General features: G+C 33.2%; 1 protein-coding gene across 3 annotated transcripts in view; it reads right to left on the bottom strand.

Moving 5' to 3' along the window:
• Rbsn-5 (Rabenosyn-5) overlaps positions 1-18232 on the bottom strand; it is a 53524-nt gene that overhangs the window by 19123 nt on the left and 16169 nt on the right. For 2 of the 3 annotated variants that reach the window (XM_035357744.2, XM_035357745.2), the window contains exons 4-5: positions 6138-6278; positions 5539-5700 (exon numbers count right to left, since the gene is read on the bottom strand). In XM_035357744.2, the coding sequence (XP_035213635.1) occupies positions 5539-5700; positions 6138-6278 (303 nt within the window). The remainder of the gene's footprint in view (positions 1-5538; positions 5701-6137; positions 6279-18232) is intronic. The other variant, XM_035357746.2, reaches the window with a different exon arrangement.

Here is an 18232-nt window from a genome sequence, read left to right as displayed (position 1 = left end):
AAATTTTTCATAACACAAAAATATTTTCTTCAGACATACAGTGAAACCTTGGTCAGGGTTCAAAGCCACATTTTAGTTAAAAAAATAAGCACCTATAAGCACTTTTCAAGCACATTTTAAGGAAAAAATAAGCACCTGTCTAATTACATTATACACAACTGCATAACCTTTAAAGAAAAATTAGACTTGTAATTTAAAATATGAGCTATGCAATATTTATTAAGAGAATGAGCATTACCTCAACAATGGAAAACAATTAACTTTTTTTTTTTTTAATTTTAAATGACAGTTCAATTTACAGAATTAGTTTACAATGAGAGAAAAAAAAACTATGCAATAATAAACTATATTACAAAATTTAATGATGATATTTCAGTTGAAAATATAGAAAATAAATAATAATAAGCCATTTTAATTGTATTCGTTTGGCACCTAATAATAAATACAATTTATTTTTCCACTCATAATAATATTTAAATAATTTAATTTAAATCAAAATTCTGAACATTTTCTAAATTTTCATTGCATAACAGTTTTCCCTTAACATATATCCCAAGCAAAGTAATTTAAGTAATAAAGAGGCACATTTCTGAAATCAGAAGACAGGAAATTGCTTCATTCAGTCATCCTTTAACAGTAAAAGCTTAACTAACCCGCATACTCGAAATTCCCGAATATTCCGGATAGTAACTGGAAAAAGAGGAGTGGGGGAGATTGTAGCTGTTCTTTAGATTTAAATTTAAGCTAAATAAATTATTTTGACATTTCGATATGTGCATCATATAAAACCAACGGAACTGAGAAATATTCGGCTTAGAAAGCACAGTAAAACTCTTTTAAGTGTGCATAAACAAATCTCAGACTGAACATCAAAATTAATTATCAATGCAAAATACCGCAAACGTTATTGCGCAATGCGTGCGGCGTAATTCTTCCATATGGGATATTACGCAATCGGAATCAACACCTGCCGGTATTCGAAGAAAAAAGAACTAAATAAAGGAAAAGAAAGAGACTTACTAATCTGGGGTGTTTCTGATTCTAATTTTCAACACACTGTATTAAATTTCCGAAATAGAATCAATCTTCGCTTGGGTTGGGTAGACCGCAAAAACTTTTAGTCCTATTCAATCCAGATTGGACAGTGACCAAAAAAGGTCCGCTGCTTCAATATCAGAGATTTTGCGGAGAAACTCCCAACCTCCGTACTGTATAATGTATTGGCAAAGAAAATGAAATTATTTTGACTATTCGATTACTTTCCTTTTATTTAAGCCATTCCAGGGTTGCCACTCAAACAGGAGAATGAAATTCCCTGACTTTTCCAGGTTTTCCAGGTGCGTTTCAAGAAAATTCCAATCTATCCGCGTAATGTACGTTGGCTACGCTAAGAGGTAAATTATGGTATTACTTGTATTGTGTAGCAAATTCACTTAATTATTCAATAAATCCCAGAGGACATTTATTCTTAATTATTCTTGGTATACTTAGTTTGATAATTTTGTTTACTTTTCCACTTAAGAAACTTAATAAAATTTAAGATATATACATTGGATAACAAATGTATGTTTTATTTAATTATTACTCATGATCATCACCAGTTCATCACGAGGCTAATCCGGTCCTTATAAATCACAACGCAATGCTAAATAGTTAGGTTAGATTTTAGGTAAATTTAATTTGTGTGAGGTATGTTCTTAAAAAGCACCTTAACACTTGAAAACACAAATATAATTATAATAGTTGTTGTTTTCTCCATTGAAGATTGAGATTAGAATCTTCCCAATCTGGAATAAAATAAGGCTTTTTTTGCAGACATTCTGCAGCTAAACGAAAGAAAGAAATCTATTTTAATAAATTGAGGTATTTTATATTTAGTTCGCAGCATACATAAGAAAAAAATATGTGCATTAAATTTCGTGATGGTATGTCATCATACTGCTAGAATTAATTTCAAGATTATGCCAGAGAAAATTTCCTGAAATTTAAAAATATTATTTACTAATAATTAATAAATTTAGAGGGAAGAAGCATCATTAAATTATACGAATAACATAAAAATAAAGATAATTACTTAAAAATTGAATTAGAATAATCAACGATATTTTGCGGTAAAATTCTAGTATACGGTAAGGCTTTGGCACGATTTTGAAAATTGTCGCCAAGACCAAAATGATCCGTTTACTGCGCATCATCATGTCGCCAAATCCATACATGGAGATTATTTTAACCAAAAAACGTCTAAAAAAAGCAAAGAATCTCTAATTCTTTGGTCTATGTAAAGAAGAAAATTTTCCATACAAGTAAAATGCTATTACGCCGCTAGAATGCGGAGGGAAAATTTGCCAAGGGATTTGGCGACGGAACCTGGCGGCCAGAATTTCCCTCTCCGCGATGTGTACCGGAAATTGAGAAACGTGTTAAGAAGAAACGTTCTTTGACAAAAAGAAAGCTATGAATATCCGTTTTTAAATTATTGCGAAAAATCCAAGAAGAAACGTTTTATCAAAGGACGTTTCTTCTTGGATTTTTCGCAATAATTTTAAAAACGGATTTTCGTAGTTCCCCCCCCCTGAAAATTACTAACCCATGAATTAATTTATTTGCGCCAAAAAATATTTTCTTTTAATTTAGAGTTTAACTACTTGCGCTAAGACTAAACTTCACGGTTGCGGTGCCGTGCGCTACAATATAGCAAGTGGTAAAGTGTCTCATTTACGCCGCTCCGCATCTGTGAGTGCAATCCAGAGCTGTAACTCGAGAAATAAACAATCTCGTTGTTAGGCGACGTGTGCACCATGTTATTTTCATTTTTGCGATAAATGCTTATCGACGTGGTGTTCACGTCGCTCGCAGTTTGAAACAAAAACATCTCGACGTGCGTGGCACGTCTTTTTAGCGCAAGTGGTTAAAGAAATTTTAAAGGATATTCATTTAATGAACTCTTGATAACGTGACCTTCGAACTTCGACACCGGTTTCCAGCTTTGGCGGCAGATATATCACGCATGCACAGCTGTTTCCCTCTATGATGGAACGGAGCCACGTCTGTTGCAGAGAGGTTTTCTTTCTTTACAATACATATTCTTTGATTCTAACCTCCATGGTGCCGTATACTAAGATTAAACCCATTTTGTTTTATACGAGAACAGGTACTTTCTTTAGTTCATGCACTGCACATGCGATTCTCGAAAATACTGGAAACCAAAAGTTGCGGGAAACTTGCTTTGCCTTTCTAAAAGGCAATCAAATTGGAGCTGCGAAAATTGGCTCTATGCCAGCAGACACTCACGTGATAGGCAATTCACCAAAAAAGTTATTTCTTCCGACGTCGGCGCAAAAATCGCTTTTTTTGGCGGGATCATTGTATGAACTTCCCTGACTTTTCCAGATTTTGACAAAAATACTTAAATTCCCTGACTTTTCCCTGAATTTTTTGGTCAATTTTCGAATTCCCTGACTTTTCCCGGTTCTCCAGGTAGCGTGGCAACCCTGCCATTCCGAATATTATTCCTTAGAAAGCTAATCTGTGTAAAAACACACCCATTTTTGGAAGTTTATCTATACTTCAGCAGTTACTGCAACTATACTATTATAAATATTCATACATATACTCATAATATAAGCATAACGATCATAATAAACACGAATATGAACTGACCAAGCAGAACGAGAATGCAAATTATTAAAATCTTGATAGAAATTAGTATTTGGGTGGGAGGAATTCTCGCGCGCACCATAGGTTACGTAATGCAGAGAAAGGGGGGGAAAAAGCGATTTCCGGGAGTATGATTCACCATCTGACGTTGCATATAAGAAAGAAAAGTTGTTTATTTAGTTTCGGCTTTGGTACGGGGGAAAAATGCGCGTTCATTAAAAACAAAGGATTAAAAAAAAAGCACTAAAAGCAAAAAATAAGCACTAAAAACAAAAAAATAAGGGCTTTAAAGAAAAAGTAAGCACCTATAAGGGCCTTTATATTTTATTTTCAAATATAAGGACTTATAAGCACTTGTAAGGACCGCTATGAACCCTGTTGGTTCATGAATTTAGTTTGCTTCTGAATGCTATTCATCACACAAAATGTTTATAAACTGAAATAGTTTTTTCCATAGGAATTAATGTAACATGGATTAATTTGTCTTGGACCACTATTTAAATTTTATGATACAGCACCTTGTGCACAATTTTAGAACCCAAAACCAATGGAAATCAGCAAATATAACAAAAAATATAAACACAATATTAAAAAGATAAAATAGACAATAATTTAATTTTATTTTATAGTACCAGTATAGTAGGGACAAAAAAAACTAAACTCAGTGCATAACAGCCTCAGTGAGCCAATGCCTGCAGTGCCCCGAAATCTGCTTTCTTGACTGTGGGCCCCAGGGTGCGTAAGCATATGTCCTGAAAAAATGGTCGGCTTGTCGCAGGACCCCCAGTGTTTAGTCCCCAAGCAAACTTGGTACTCATTTTATCAACCCAAAGGATGGAAATCAAAGGATGAAAGGCTGACCTTGCCCAGAAAAGCCCCTGGGATAGAACCACAGACCTGTGGTGCTGCTGCACAATGCAGTAACCACTGCACCACCGGGTCTATGAAAGTGAGTAGATTAAGAGGAAAATGATGATGTTATTGCTTGGACATGAAATTCCCTTCCATTAAAACATTGAGTAACTGCCTTTAGAGACACATTCTTTTATCTTTTCCTTGTCTCTAAGCTCCATTCTGATTGAGACTCATTGGGTCTCAGTTTCACTTAAAAATAGTGCAAAGCTTTAAAATCTTTCTAAAGTGAGACATGGCACTGTCATTGAAACTGCTTATGCTGTAGTTTGTGACTGCTTTATCAGAGTGGTATAAATGCATGAAAACTATACATCTTATTGAATTTTGCATAAATTTTGTTAATCAGAGAACTAAAATAATTTTTTCTTCTTTTGTTCTAAAGACATTTCTTTCAGTCGCTTTTTGTTACTACTTTTGAAGTTGTTGTAATTCTTTCTTGTTAAGCTTCTTTTTATAACCTCTAATAACTTCTTCACATCTTTATTGTTAACTTCTTAAGCTACGACTTTGCTTAAAGACACAGTATCATATGTAATAAAAAGAATCATAAGCATAAAAGTACTCAAAGTCTCTGCAAGCCAATCTGGCTGTAATTTATTCCCAGAAAATTCATGGTTAAATCATTTGCTGCCAGGCTTTGTTAATGAAAGTTAAGCAATGCAAAATATTAAAATGATATTTCCAGAAATCCCTGAATAAGTGTACAAAGTTACCTCAGAACACTTTTGAAAATCATACGTTGCCCAATGCTCGTAATTCGACACCATATGTGACCCAAGATTCCACTATATATTAATACATGGCACCTATGTATTAGCAGTTCTCTCATATTCTAAGTAATTTGACTAATTTCTTAAGTCTTTCTTAAAAAAAGATGGAGGATCTTTTATTTTTTTAAAATATTTCATTAATAAACATGTACAAAAACATGGTAACACTAGAAAACTTCAATAAATGAAAACATACGAGCAAACTCGTAAGTTAAGAAATATGAGCACGAGTGACACATTACACCTCCACATAAGCGACAATGATGCCTGCGACGAGACAAACCAAATGATTTTCCACATCCTGGACAAAGAGGTACATCAGCATCAGGAACCCATGGAACAATACTCTTTTCAAATTCTATGAAAATTAAAAATCATTGATTATGTAAGCTTTCAGTATTATGATTTATTACAAAGATCTATAAGCAAATTTTTATTACTGACAGTATTAAACTTTTGCAATTTTAGATACTTCAAATAACATTTAATGCAACATAATATCATAAATGTTTAAATTGAAAACATTTATGATATCATTACTATATGGATACAAACATATTATATTACAGCAAAATAATGGAAGATTTTGAAATATAAAAATATTTCTCTCATCAATGCTCCAAAAATTTTCAAATAAATTAAAAAAATTTTTTTTTCTTCAACTACCCAAATAAACTACCTCTGTATTCTTAATGAAAAATCTGCATTAGAAATACCATTAACAAAAAACTATCACAAAAATGAAATATGTATTTCTTTAACTATATTTAAATATGTGATAATATTTAATCTTACCTTTCCGTTTTTCAGGATCATCAGTTATATCACAGATGAGTTTATCTAAGCGTATTAATAGTTTATTTGTTTCAAGAACATATCTGTCCATTTTCTTGTCACGTAATTTTTTAAAATACCAAGTATGGCTTGTTGTCAAACCTAAGAAAGAAGGAAACTTGTCAGTATTTAACAAAAATTCAGAATGAACAAAAGATACTATTTGATAACAATGATGAATAAAAGGAGCTTCAACAGAAAACATTATGTTTAATTAATAAAAAGCACTTAAAATTTTAGGCTATATACCGTCTTTCTCCAAAAATAAGACACTGTCTTACTTTCTTTTTTGGTCCAAAATATGCGCTAGGGCTTATTTTTGGGGAAGGGCAAAAATAAAAGTATATTTATATATTTTTATTTAATATTTATTTTACACAGAATACAGAAATTTAAATTTATTCAATTACAGTCATGTCATCTTCTTCTGGAACATCGTCATAAATAAAATTCTGATTTTCTTCCAAATCCATTTCCTGTTGAATCATTAGTCCGAATCTTTCATATCTTGCGATATAGCTATCGTTAAATGAATACTTCTTGTCTAAGTAGCCTGTTCGTAGTGCATTGGAAACATCACTATCAGTTATTTTGTCCCATGAATTTTTTACCCAATTCACAACTTCTTGTAAGCCTGGTTTTGCAAAATGACCTCGATGATTTCTCACCATTCTGTTTTTAATATATTCATTGATTTCCATCTGCAAATGATCCTTGAATGGCTTGTTTATTGCAATGTCAAGTGTCTGGAGGTAACCAGCCATTCCTGCCGGAATCATTATTTGATCAATCTTCCTCTCAGCAAGAAAGTTTTTCATGTCTTTAGTGCGGTGAGTATTGGCTGAATCCCAAACTAGTAAACCTCTATTCTAATCCCTCAACAGTGGTGGCAGCATAAAATCAACCCACTTTCTTATAACTGCTTGGGTGCACCAGGCTTTTTCACTTTCAATGACATAAATTCCTGAAACACGTTGAATCTGGTCTTTTTTACCTTTAGTGATTAAAAATGGCGATACTTTCTTGCCATCTAGACGAATCGCCAAAATACAGGTAACACATGCACTATCGTAACTGGTAGAAGGAACGTAAATTGACGAAGAAGCCTTGTGGTGAACTGTCGTTTGAGCTCCTTGGCCTAGGAACACTGTGGTCTCATCCATAGCAATCATGTTGGAGAGTTGGTATTTCGAAAAATCGATTCCATCAACAAAAAGCTTAAACACAAGTGCACGCTTAACAACTTCATCGTCTTCCAGCTTAAACAATGTTGTTGATCTCCTTAGAGACAGTTCATATCATTTAAGGAAGTTGTCCAACCAGTGTGACAATGCTTTAAATTCTTCTGTGGATATATCAAATTCAGTTGCTGTTTCAAGGGCAAATTTTTTAATATCAGCTCTGCACACAACCAAAGCCATTTCTCTCCTGCCTGCAATCCATTCCCAGATGCAATCTTCCAACTCAGAAAATAACGGCTGCCGACCTGATCCAACTCTGCATTTTTTCTCATTTCCTTGGTCCACCAGTTGACACAGGTAATCATAGTCTGCACGCCATTTACGAAACATATGGAGATCTAGCATCTTCTCTTTACAGAATGCTACAAGATTTACACCCCTGGAGTCTTCCATGATTCCCTTTTTGTACTCGACAGAATAGCTCTTTCGTTTTGTACTCATTTTAACTGGGGTTAAAAATTATTCACTTTATTTTTAAATAAAATTACGTATGAGGAAATAATCAGACTTACAAAACTGAAGTGAATGAACGTTGTATACCTGCACTGTCGTTCAATGTAGACTGCTACCTTATGTTGTATTTTTAACCAGTTCGCTGTTAGGAAAATTGCAAACATTTAGTGCCATTTTTTGCATCCAAAGGTAAACTTTTTGTGTCTAAAACTGGGCTCAGAGTATTTCTTTCCCCCTTTCACCACCTGTGAAAGCCTATTTAGAAGTTCTGTTCAAATCAGATTGAACAGCGTACCTGTCACACTGAAGGATGGTGAATAACGACCCCCTAAGGGGCAACATAAAACACAAAGACTGGTGTAGTCCTTAGAGCAGATATTTTTCCCTTTGCACCCAACCCCACTTCCACTTCCTGCACCCAACCCCAAATCTATTGCAATCTATTACAATGTAAATGTAATTTTTAATTATCAAGAAAAAGCTTTATATAAAGTAAAAATAAGGGCATTAGCTAGTATTTGAAATGTTCTTGAATTTTGTCTTATTATTTTCTTGATGGCCTGTAACAAAAGAGAATTAAATCGTTAAGAATTGAAAAGATAGTATTCAAATCCCTTTGTTTGTTAATAGAAAGGAGAAAGCTGTTGTGGATCTCATAAGATATGTTGAGGGGGGTAGCTATTCGAAGAAAGTGTCCCCATCCTTTACTTTCCCGAAACAGCCCCGCGGTGATCCTAATGCGACACCGCTGAGAAGATAAGTAACCCATCAATCACCCCTTTTGATTTGCGGCTCATTCTGTGGGGGTTGGAAAAAGGTCGCTGCGTCGTATGTGTCTCGGGGGTTACGGTTCAGCCCAAATTTCACCCCAACGAGAGTCTGCCGATGCTAACGGATGACGATGCCTTTCCTGTGAACGTATCTCTCTCGGGGCAAACAGTGAACTGGTTAAGATAAATTCCAAGAATTAATTTGAAAGGAACTGTAGAGGTAAACAATTAATTTCTCGGAATATTTTGTTTCAAACATTTCTCTGAAATACGAGTATTAGGAAAGCTAAACATATTATTACTTAATAAATCAACAGCATTTTTTAACGAATTCTTTTTGTCACATTATTTTAACTAGGAATTATTTTCGAGGGATGTCTTATTTTACAAAAAGTTCCGAAAATCACGATAGGACTTATTTCCGGAGGATGTCTTATTTCACAAAAAGTTCCGAAAATCACGATAGGGCTTATTTTCGAATTATGTCTTATTTTCAGAAAAAGACGGTATATATACATAATATCTTATTCTATTAGCTGAAATATATCACTACTATTTAAGTCTAGCGATCAAGAAGTTAAATCATCTAGAAAATATTCCCCTCATCTTCATTAACAAAGTTCATCCTAGATTAAATAAATAAATAAAAACAAAAAGGAAGAAGATTAATTGATGCAAAGTCCGGGGAATACAGACTCAGTCACAACTTATTATTTTCCCCCCTTTTTCATTATTTATTTTTAATAATGCTCTATTGGGGCCTAATATTATGAATTAATATGTCAACATTCTCTCAAAAAGTCAAAATCAGGAATTAACATTCTTAGGTCCCATTTATGGAATACTCTTGAGATTTAATGGAAAGTGTTTCTTAATATAACAAAGTTCTAGCACAAGCTACGGCAATATCACAGATGAATTAGTCAATATAATTTTTTTTTCTCTTTCCTGTCTCTGTAAAACAACATGTAGACCTTACAGCTAATGATGCACTGCATTAGCATTAAGAATATGTTTCATTGATGACAGTTCACTGTGTATCAGACTGAAATAATTCAACTAATAATAATGTAATCCAGACTCATTGGGACTTCAGCAATTCCGGATTATCGGTTTTTCCCAATTATAGATCATCAGTTTAAATCTGGTAAGATGGCATGCAGAAATTATAAAATTAAAAATATGAAACCATAATTTATGAAATAAAGAGCAATTATGATAAAAAGGGTATCAAAATTTACAAAAAAAAAAAAAGCTTAATATTTATTTGTTTACTTTATTAAACATTTCATTCAATGTAAGTTGTTTAAGTTGCTTCGTTTTATGTCCTAATACTTTCTCTTTAATTCTATAAACAGACATAATTTCTTATTCAATTACAAAGTTCCGCTGTTCAAGTCCTGTAATTGCTGTGCCAAGAAAACCGACTAACTTGTCAATAGAAATTTTTTTGTTTTCACTAACCTCTCTGTCACTTTCTTCATGCCTTTATCCATTTTTTGCAGCAATTCCACTTTTTGTTTGATGGACATCGAAACATGCTTTCGCTTTGTAGATCCTTTGGCAGCTCCAGAATCGGAAATTCTATTTGACATAATCGAAAGTTCAAGCTTAGTTTTATAAAATTGCTCGAACAGTCTGCAAAAAATAATAAGCCAGATCCAATTCAAAGATTAAGGAATAACGCAATCTGCAACATTAACTGAAATAGATAATTAGATAATTTTAGCTTAGCTTATACCGTCCATTATACATTAAACGCGCATGCGTAAATGTATTATGTGCATGCGTAAAGGTATTATGCACACGTGTAAATGCATTATGCGTTTACGCATGCACAGAAAGTTTGTAGCTTTGAGGTCCGGATTATAGATCATTCTGAATTATGGACGTCCGGATTAAAGACTTTTAACTGTACACAACTCATCATCAATTTTCTTTTGCACAGATTGTTACTGAGATTGTCTTCTTCCTTCTTGATTCAACAGCTTTTGCATGTAACATTAACATAAATCACTCACTTCTCATAACCATTATAAGCTGAGACAAGTCATCTTATTTTTTTAATGGATGCAGGTCACCAGTTATATAAAGTTAGATTTGGTCAGATAAGATATAAGACAGAAATGCCTTAACTGCTGTAATACTCTGTCCAATTTAATCTTTAAAGCATGCATTAAAGCTTCATTACTTAAATTATTGCATTTCCCATTTATGAATATGTAAAAGATTCTGAGCATTTACTTTGAAAATTCGAACTAATTAGAGCTTGCAATCTGTCCTATGACATAATCATTAAATGCCATCTCTCATTTTACACATGCTTTGTATGTTTTCATCTTGCTCTAATATTCATACTATAATACAGAATGCACATCTTTGATTACTCTACTATATCTTTAACTGCAACAATGCAATTATTAAAGCCTAAATCCCATTTCTTGTGCACACTAATTTAAGACATTTACAAACTCAGATGCTCACTGTGCTCCATAATCAAATATTTCAAATTATAATTTTTTGAAATCTTCTTTCATAACCTAAAAACACAAGTTTTTAGTTGCAAAGCTTCTTATATATTTTTCTAAAGTTATACTGTATTTGTTCGGATTTCATCATCTTTAAAACAAAATTACACATGAGCATGCTGAAATTTCTAATCAAAAATTACTCTTCATACTCTTGAATTATCCACTCAAACCTCCTTCAAAGTCACCAATCATTGGCGGCCAATTTTTCACTAACCCAATATGTACAAAACAGTAGCCAGTTTTAAAAATGATGCTGAAAGTTACATAAAACAGCAATGAATTCATGAAAATAGAAAAACAAGAAACAACTGTAATGAAACACTAAAAATTAAATAAAAACAAATATCTATCATCAAACACTCACAATTACATAAAACAGCAACAAATTAACTGAATTAAAAATGCAACAATCATTCATAATAAAACACTTTCTTTTAAAAGTAAAAGAAAATAAAAATTTCTATTCTTCTGACCATAAGCACAGCAATCCCTTTTAACTTAAAAAACATCAAAGAATTGCAGAATTTTCAGCATCGCAGAGTGAACTGGCACTGCTCTTTATGTAAACATTGACCTATTTTAACTTAACAAATGAAATATCAGAAAATTTCAGAAATTAACTTCATAGAATGCACTTTCTACTACTAGGCAAACAACCTACTTCTGAAAAAATGCAATATTTTATTTTTCTTTAGTAGGAAACTCCCCAGTGGCATTATGATTCATTATAAAGGGGAAAAAAGAAAAAAAATCCACATACCAGACACAGTTAACAGAAATCACAAATATGACCTCTGAATTTTAAAACTGTGTGCATTACCACAATTACTGAGATAGATGATGACATTATATTCAGGCATAATTCATGCACAGCCATTAATGGGTTGTGAGATATACGTATTTTATAAAATTTGGGATTTTCTACTTGGGTGACATAGCACTCTGCCCAGTGTTTCTTATCAGGGTTGAGCTGACAATTGGATAGTACCTTAGTCTTTCATTCTATACATGGCACTCTAAATTAGGATGTTAAAAAAATTAATTTAAATCAGATTTTTTTTAATAATCAGATCAGATTTTTTTAAATTAACTTATTGAATGTTTTCAGAGTAATTAAACCTCTGATTAGGTGATCAAAAGTATTAAAATATATATTTTACTATAACTTAATATAATCATATATCATATAAATTTAGGAGTAATATTTTACTCCTAAATTTATATAATATATGATTATATGTTATAATATTCATACTTATAATTAATAATTAAAGATAATATAGCTTGTAGAAAGTTTGACTAATTAGTAGCATTAAAAGCAATAAAATATCATAGCAGCTGTTGGCATTAGTAACTTGCAAAGTCACTTATATAAAAATTTATATACAAATAAATACTAACAAAACATGAAAAAACTCCGCTCTTGTACTTTTATCTTTTACATAAACTATAACAGTGAATATAGCCACACAAATGGCATGTATATCTGCAATTCTATATAATATTTTCAAAACAGTTTACCACAGTATATCTCCAATATTGTCATCTGCGTTCAGCTCTTTAAACACAAGAATAAAGAAATTTTTGTTGCTTTTTCAATGTCTAAACTGGTCCTTCAATTTGCTGTGCATAATTCCAAAAGCATAAAACATTCTTCAGTCCCAGCTGAAGCAGTTCTTGCTGTGCTTAATATTTCAGTGATGTACAGTTCTTTTAGCCTTATTCATTCCTTCATTATTTCCACCACTCAATTATGGCCACTCACTCAATTGCCCCATTTTCGAAAAGGATTCTATGGAAAGGCAGGGCATAGGTTACAAATTTAATGTAATGCTAAGCAAAGCAGCATCTGCAAATTTTTCTTTTACTAATTCCAATACATTTTCCTTTTCTCCTGCTAGAAAAGCTTCAGCTTTATATTTGATTGGCAAAATATATACTAAAAATGTGCTGATGATGAGCTTGTTCATGCAGTGTTTTAAATAATTTTATGCATCTTTATCAAAAAAAATTCCAGTACATTTTCCTTTTCTCCTGCTGGAAAAGTTTCAGTTTTATATTTGATTGGCAAAATATATACTAAAAATGTGCTGATGATGAGCTTGTTCATGCAGTGTTTTAAATAATTTTATGCATCTTTATCAAAAAAAAAAAAAAAAAAAAAAAAAAAAGAAGAAGAAGCTTTTAAGATTATTGCCAAATTACCGAATTTTTACAGCTCTATCAATGTTTCAGAGTGACTGAAACTCCCTTCAAATGAAGCAAAAAAAAAAAAAAAAAAATCTACATTTCAATTGACTGCCATATTCTTGTATATTGCATCTCAAATGCAAGAAAATTAACCAGTGTCTTATATAACTGTCAAGGGAGTTAACATACTGAGTTTCAACATAAGTCAGATGATATTTCCAAACCAGGTTCATTATCGTTATAAATTTGGATTTTGAAAGCTGGTGAGTTTGGAAATACTTTTTGATTTAAATAACATGTTCTGTAACAATCGATACATTTAAACTTTGGCGCAATAAATTAGATATATGTGCTAAACAAACATAAGAAATTAAGCTGGATATCGTTTTCCTATACTTTTTGCATTTTTGCTGTATTATTGGTTACAAAACTATGCATTTTGCATTTAAACTTGTATTTAACTTTTTTAATGGCATTAACAACAAAGATAAATAAAATTTCTTTTGTATGCAGTGTTAATGATTGCTGTGCTTGTCGGGATGGCAGATACGTTACACAATACGTGATTAAAAATTTAGCATTTTTATTATCTAGAAACACAACTTTTATGTACAAAGTATGTACGTGTTGATAGAGTATGATTTAAGAAAATACCCATGGATTATTCGTTTAAACTCAGTTGTTTCTAGTAGCCTACAAAGTTGAATCAGCCACCCTGGCTAAAATTGAAATTCAAACTCAGGCACGAATGCCCTACCAAAGTTCTGCAGACAACTCTCATCTGCCACACACTCTGTCTGTCTCACCTGCTGGGTTCTCGCCACGATAGGAGGCAGCTGATTGGCTGACCGCAGAGAGATACATGACAATGATGTACCAACAGTTTTTTTCTATTATACAAACACATATGCAGATTATTGGCTAGACCAATTTTCTAACATCATACATACTGTTTGACTTACATTACTGCATTTCTTTATTCATTCTACATATAGTATATCATTTAATATTACAATTGAAGTCACTTTAGATGGATGTAGCATTTTCAATAATGTTATGAAATGGAGGTTTTCTGCACTATGGATTAATGTATTTGCAGTATAAAAAATATGCATTTGATGATCTTGTAGTCTTTAAATTTATCAATGCAGTAGATATGAAAAATGTGCAATGCTCTCACCAGGATTACAACTCCAAACCTCCCAATTACATGTGGGACATGCTTCCAGTTACAACGTGAAGGCACACAGAAAGAAGCGAGAAAATACTTCATAATCTATTTTAACTTTTTTTTTAAATGGTGCTTTTATAACTTAATTTTTACATCATGCACCATGTGTTTTGAATGAATACACTCATTATCAGATTTATGCTTGAGAACAGACGGCTATGAAATGTCACACTTTCTTGCATTATAAAAATACTGTTTGTTTAAAAAATTTTACTTCTTTAAAAAACTTCTATATTTTATATGCAGTAATTAAGACCTTTTTAAAAGCATTACAGGTACTTTAATCTTTGATTTTGATATATTTTTCATCATTTTAAAAAATACAAATTTTAATTAATGGTTTAAAAAATTCACAAATTAAAACCATAATTTAAATAAATGCTTTTAATCATCCAATTAAAATCATTGACATATTGATGTAGACTAATTGAAAAACGGTGGTTATAGGCATTTTGTTTCTTTAAATACTGACAAAAGATATACACTTTATAAAAAATTTCCCATAATACAATGCAAAATTTTATGAAAGCCCTTTAAATAATGCAAGTGAGAGCATTTGTATGTCCCACATAGAAGGTATTCCTCCAAACAATGTTTGGAACTGTTTCAATGACGAATACAGGGGTATCATAAAAATTTGGTACTGTTATGATATCTCCACATTTTACAGGAGTAAACAAAGATATTTTCTTAATCTATTATCATAAATACATATATCAGGTGTTTTACCAAACCGAAAAAAATCTAAATGACACACTGTTTTGCAAAAAAAATCACAGCACCAAGAAGGACTTTTGCGATCGTGACAAAATTTTGGTATGCAAAAACGTCTTAATCGAGCATGCAAATAATCAAAGTTTCAAGGCAAATGAACAGGAATTGCAATCATAGCGTGCATTTCTAGTGCGTAATTTGCAAAGTATAAAACCAATAACAGAGGTGGAAAATTTATCTTTTATGTTGCAGCTATTGTAATTCTGTAAAGAAGCAACTAAAGATGCCATTACGACGATATCGAAGACCTTGCAGGCAACTAAACGACTTCGAACGTAGTCGCATTGTATAGTTGCGTGAAGCTAGGTGGTCATTCCGAGCAACAAGTTGACACCTGCAGCGTATAGACACTGCTGTACACAGATGTTGGCAGCAATGGTTGCTACAAGGAAATTGCCGATAAAATGAAGGTTCTGGAAAGCCAAGCAGCACAAATGTGAGGCATGATAGGATAATTGTTTGCCAGGCCCAAACCGCCCCAATGGTATTATTGTCGACTATTCAACGCACTACAACCAGGTCAATACCTCCTGCAGTACTGTCCACCATCTCCTGCCGCTTGTCTGAGGCGGGATTATGCCCACAGAGGCCTTTAAGAAATTTGCCTTTGACCCCATAACATCAGTAGAGTCGTCTGGAGTGGTGTCACATCATCATGGCTGCCAGCAGACTGGCATCGTATAGTGTTCAGCGATGAATTCTGAAGCAGATGACCACTGTGTTTGTGTCTGGAGAGGATGGGGACAGTGGTCCCAATCAGCTTTTGCTTTACAAAGGCATACAGCCATAACCTTTAGTGTGATGGTGTGGGGCACTATTTCTTATGACAGCAGGTCATCTTTAGTCATCTTCCGTACATCTTTATCAGCTCAACGATATGTTGACACCATCCAGCGGCCAGTTGCATTACCCTTCATGGCACGTCATCCTGGGGTCATTTTCCAACAAGATAATCTCAGGCCACATACTGCTTGCATATCTCTGGACTGTCTCTGTGTGGTTGCTACTCTTCCTTTCACCAATCGGGCATTATGCCGCTAGATTCGGGCACCACAAAATATCGCAGATCTGGAGCAACAACTGATGAATGCCTGGCAGAATGTGTCGCAGGATGACATTAGAAACCTCTACCACTCCTTGCCTCAACGAATTCAAGCATGCATTGCCGCCAGGGGTGGGTCAACCAACTACACATTTGAACACACAATGGGTAATTGTGAGCCATGAACAGGTACTATGACCTTGATCTTTTAATCATTTATTATCTGTGTATGTAATACAGATACATGTTATACACATACAGTCAAATACCGAAAATCCGCCAACCTGAAATCTGCCAACTCCTGAAATCCACGTTGCCTCTCAAAATATAAACATTTAGTTTATAGGTTCCGGAAACTGTAACATTGAGTACGAAATATCGAAGAAAAAATTATGACTTACCGAATAATGACGTCATAATTACCGAATAATAATGAGTCATAACAGAAATACCAAATTATTGACATCATGATTTTTTCCCTCTAATCTGCATCGAGGTAAAAAAGCAGACGATTTACTCAACTCTTCTTTTCAAGTTCACGATTCCCGTTGTTGTATTTTCTGAGCTTTGTTATTTCATGAGATTATTTAGTGCTACCTTTTTTTTATTCGGATATTTTGTGGATAAATTAAGAATATTTTAAATTTCACCCCTTTTTCATACAATGACAGATAAGAAACCCACTCATGATTTTTCTGCTTGCAATGTTGAAAAATGTAAACATGTTGCATTGACAGTAATGCAAAAAGGGCAAATTCTACAAAAGATGGAAGCAGGTGCTACTCCTTTATTTGTAGCAGAATGGTATGGAATTGCGACACGATTGTGTATGATATACGAAAAAATAAAGAAAAGCTGTTGAAATTTTACAGCAACAGTAATTCTAACATCGGAATCTGAAATTGGAAATCTTTGTATGAGGCGAAATCGGCAAACCTCGATGCTGTGTACCTATAATACAATGAATAATATAATCAATTTATATATGTAATAATAATTTAATGCATATAATAAATTAAATGTACCTAATATGCCTTATTTATTTTGTACTTTCAGTCTGAATATTATGATTTATCTTTCCTGTCCTGAAATCTGCAAAATCCTAAAATCCGCACAACCTCTGGTCCTAAGCTTTGTGGATTTCTGGACTTCTACTGTATTCAGTTTCATCAAAAACAACCACTTCCTTCATGGTGCTTGGATTTTTTTGCAAAAGAGTGTATTTTAATGACCTGACGATTGTGATACAGATACATAAAGTAGTATCAGATTTTGTTCCTTGTTAAACACTACAACAAAATACATTGATATCAAACATTAAATTAAACAATTTAAGAAACTCACAGCAAATTCTAAGATAATATTCATACAATGGCTCTTTTGACCTAACTTATTGAGTACTAGTAAAAAGTGAAAAAGGGTAGTCTCACTGACTGGCCTTTTAAAAGGCCCCAATTCGAATCCCAGATAAGACATGAATGTTTGAAGTGCATAGTATTGGTGTGGCAAGGAACACTCAAAATACAATGGCGAGCCATAATCGTCTTGACAGGCTGGTGGTAGGAGAACAGGGATGGCAGATCCTTGGACTGTCCCCAGGGTGTTCTTCCTCAGAATTCCATCTGGAACAGAAGCTTAACAGTTACCCAGGTTCAGCAATACCTCAATCACTTAAGTACTACAGAGGTGCAGGCCCAGCTTCTACTTAACCCTTTGTATTCTTCAAACATGTCTTCAGTCTTCTTAAGGTACTGCAGCTCCTCTCTCGAGTTGCTGTTGCAACTATTCTAAAAAGCTTGTCAATGCTGGGAAACATTTCTTTTT

This window comes from Stegodyphus dumicola, chromosome 9 (assembly GCF_044657685.1).
Source record: "Stegodyphus dumicola isolate Sdum_Otavi_A_Nest chromosome 9, ASM4465768v1".
NCBI classification, from domain to species: Eukaryota; Metazoa; Arthropoda; class Arachnida; order Araneae; family Eresidae; genus Stegodyphus; species Stegodyphus dumicola.
The sequence above is the reverse complement of the archived record's forward strand: the minus strand, read 5'-3'. Positions and strand labels throughout refer to the sequence as shown.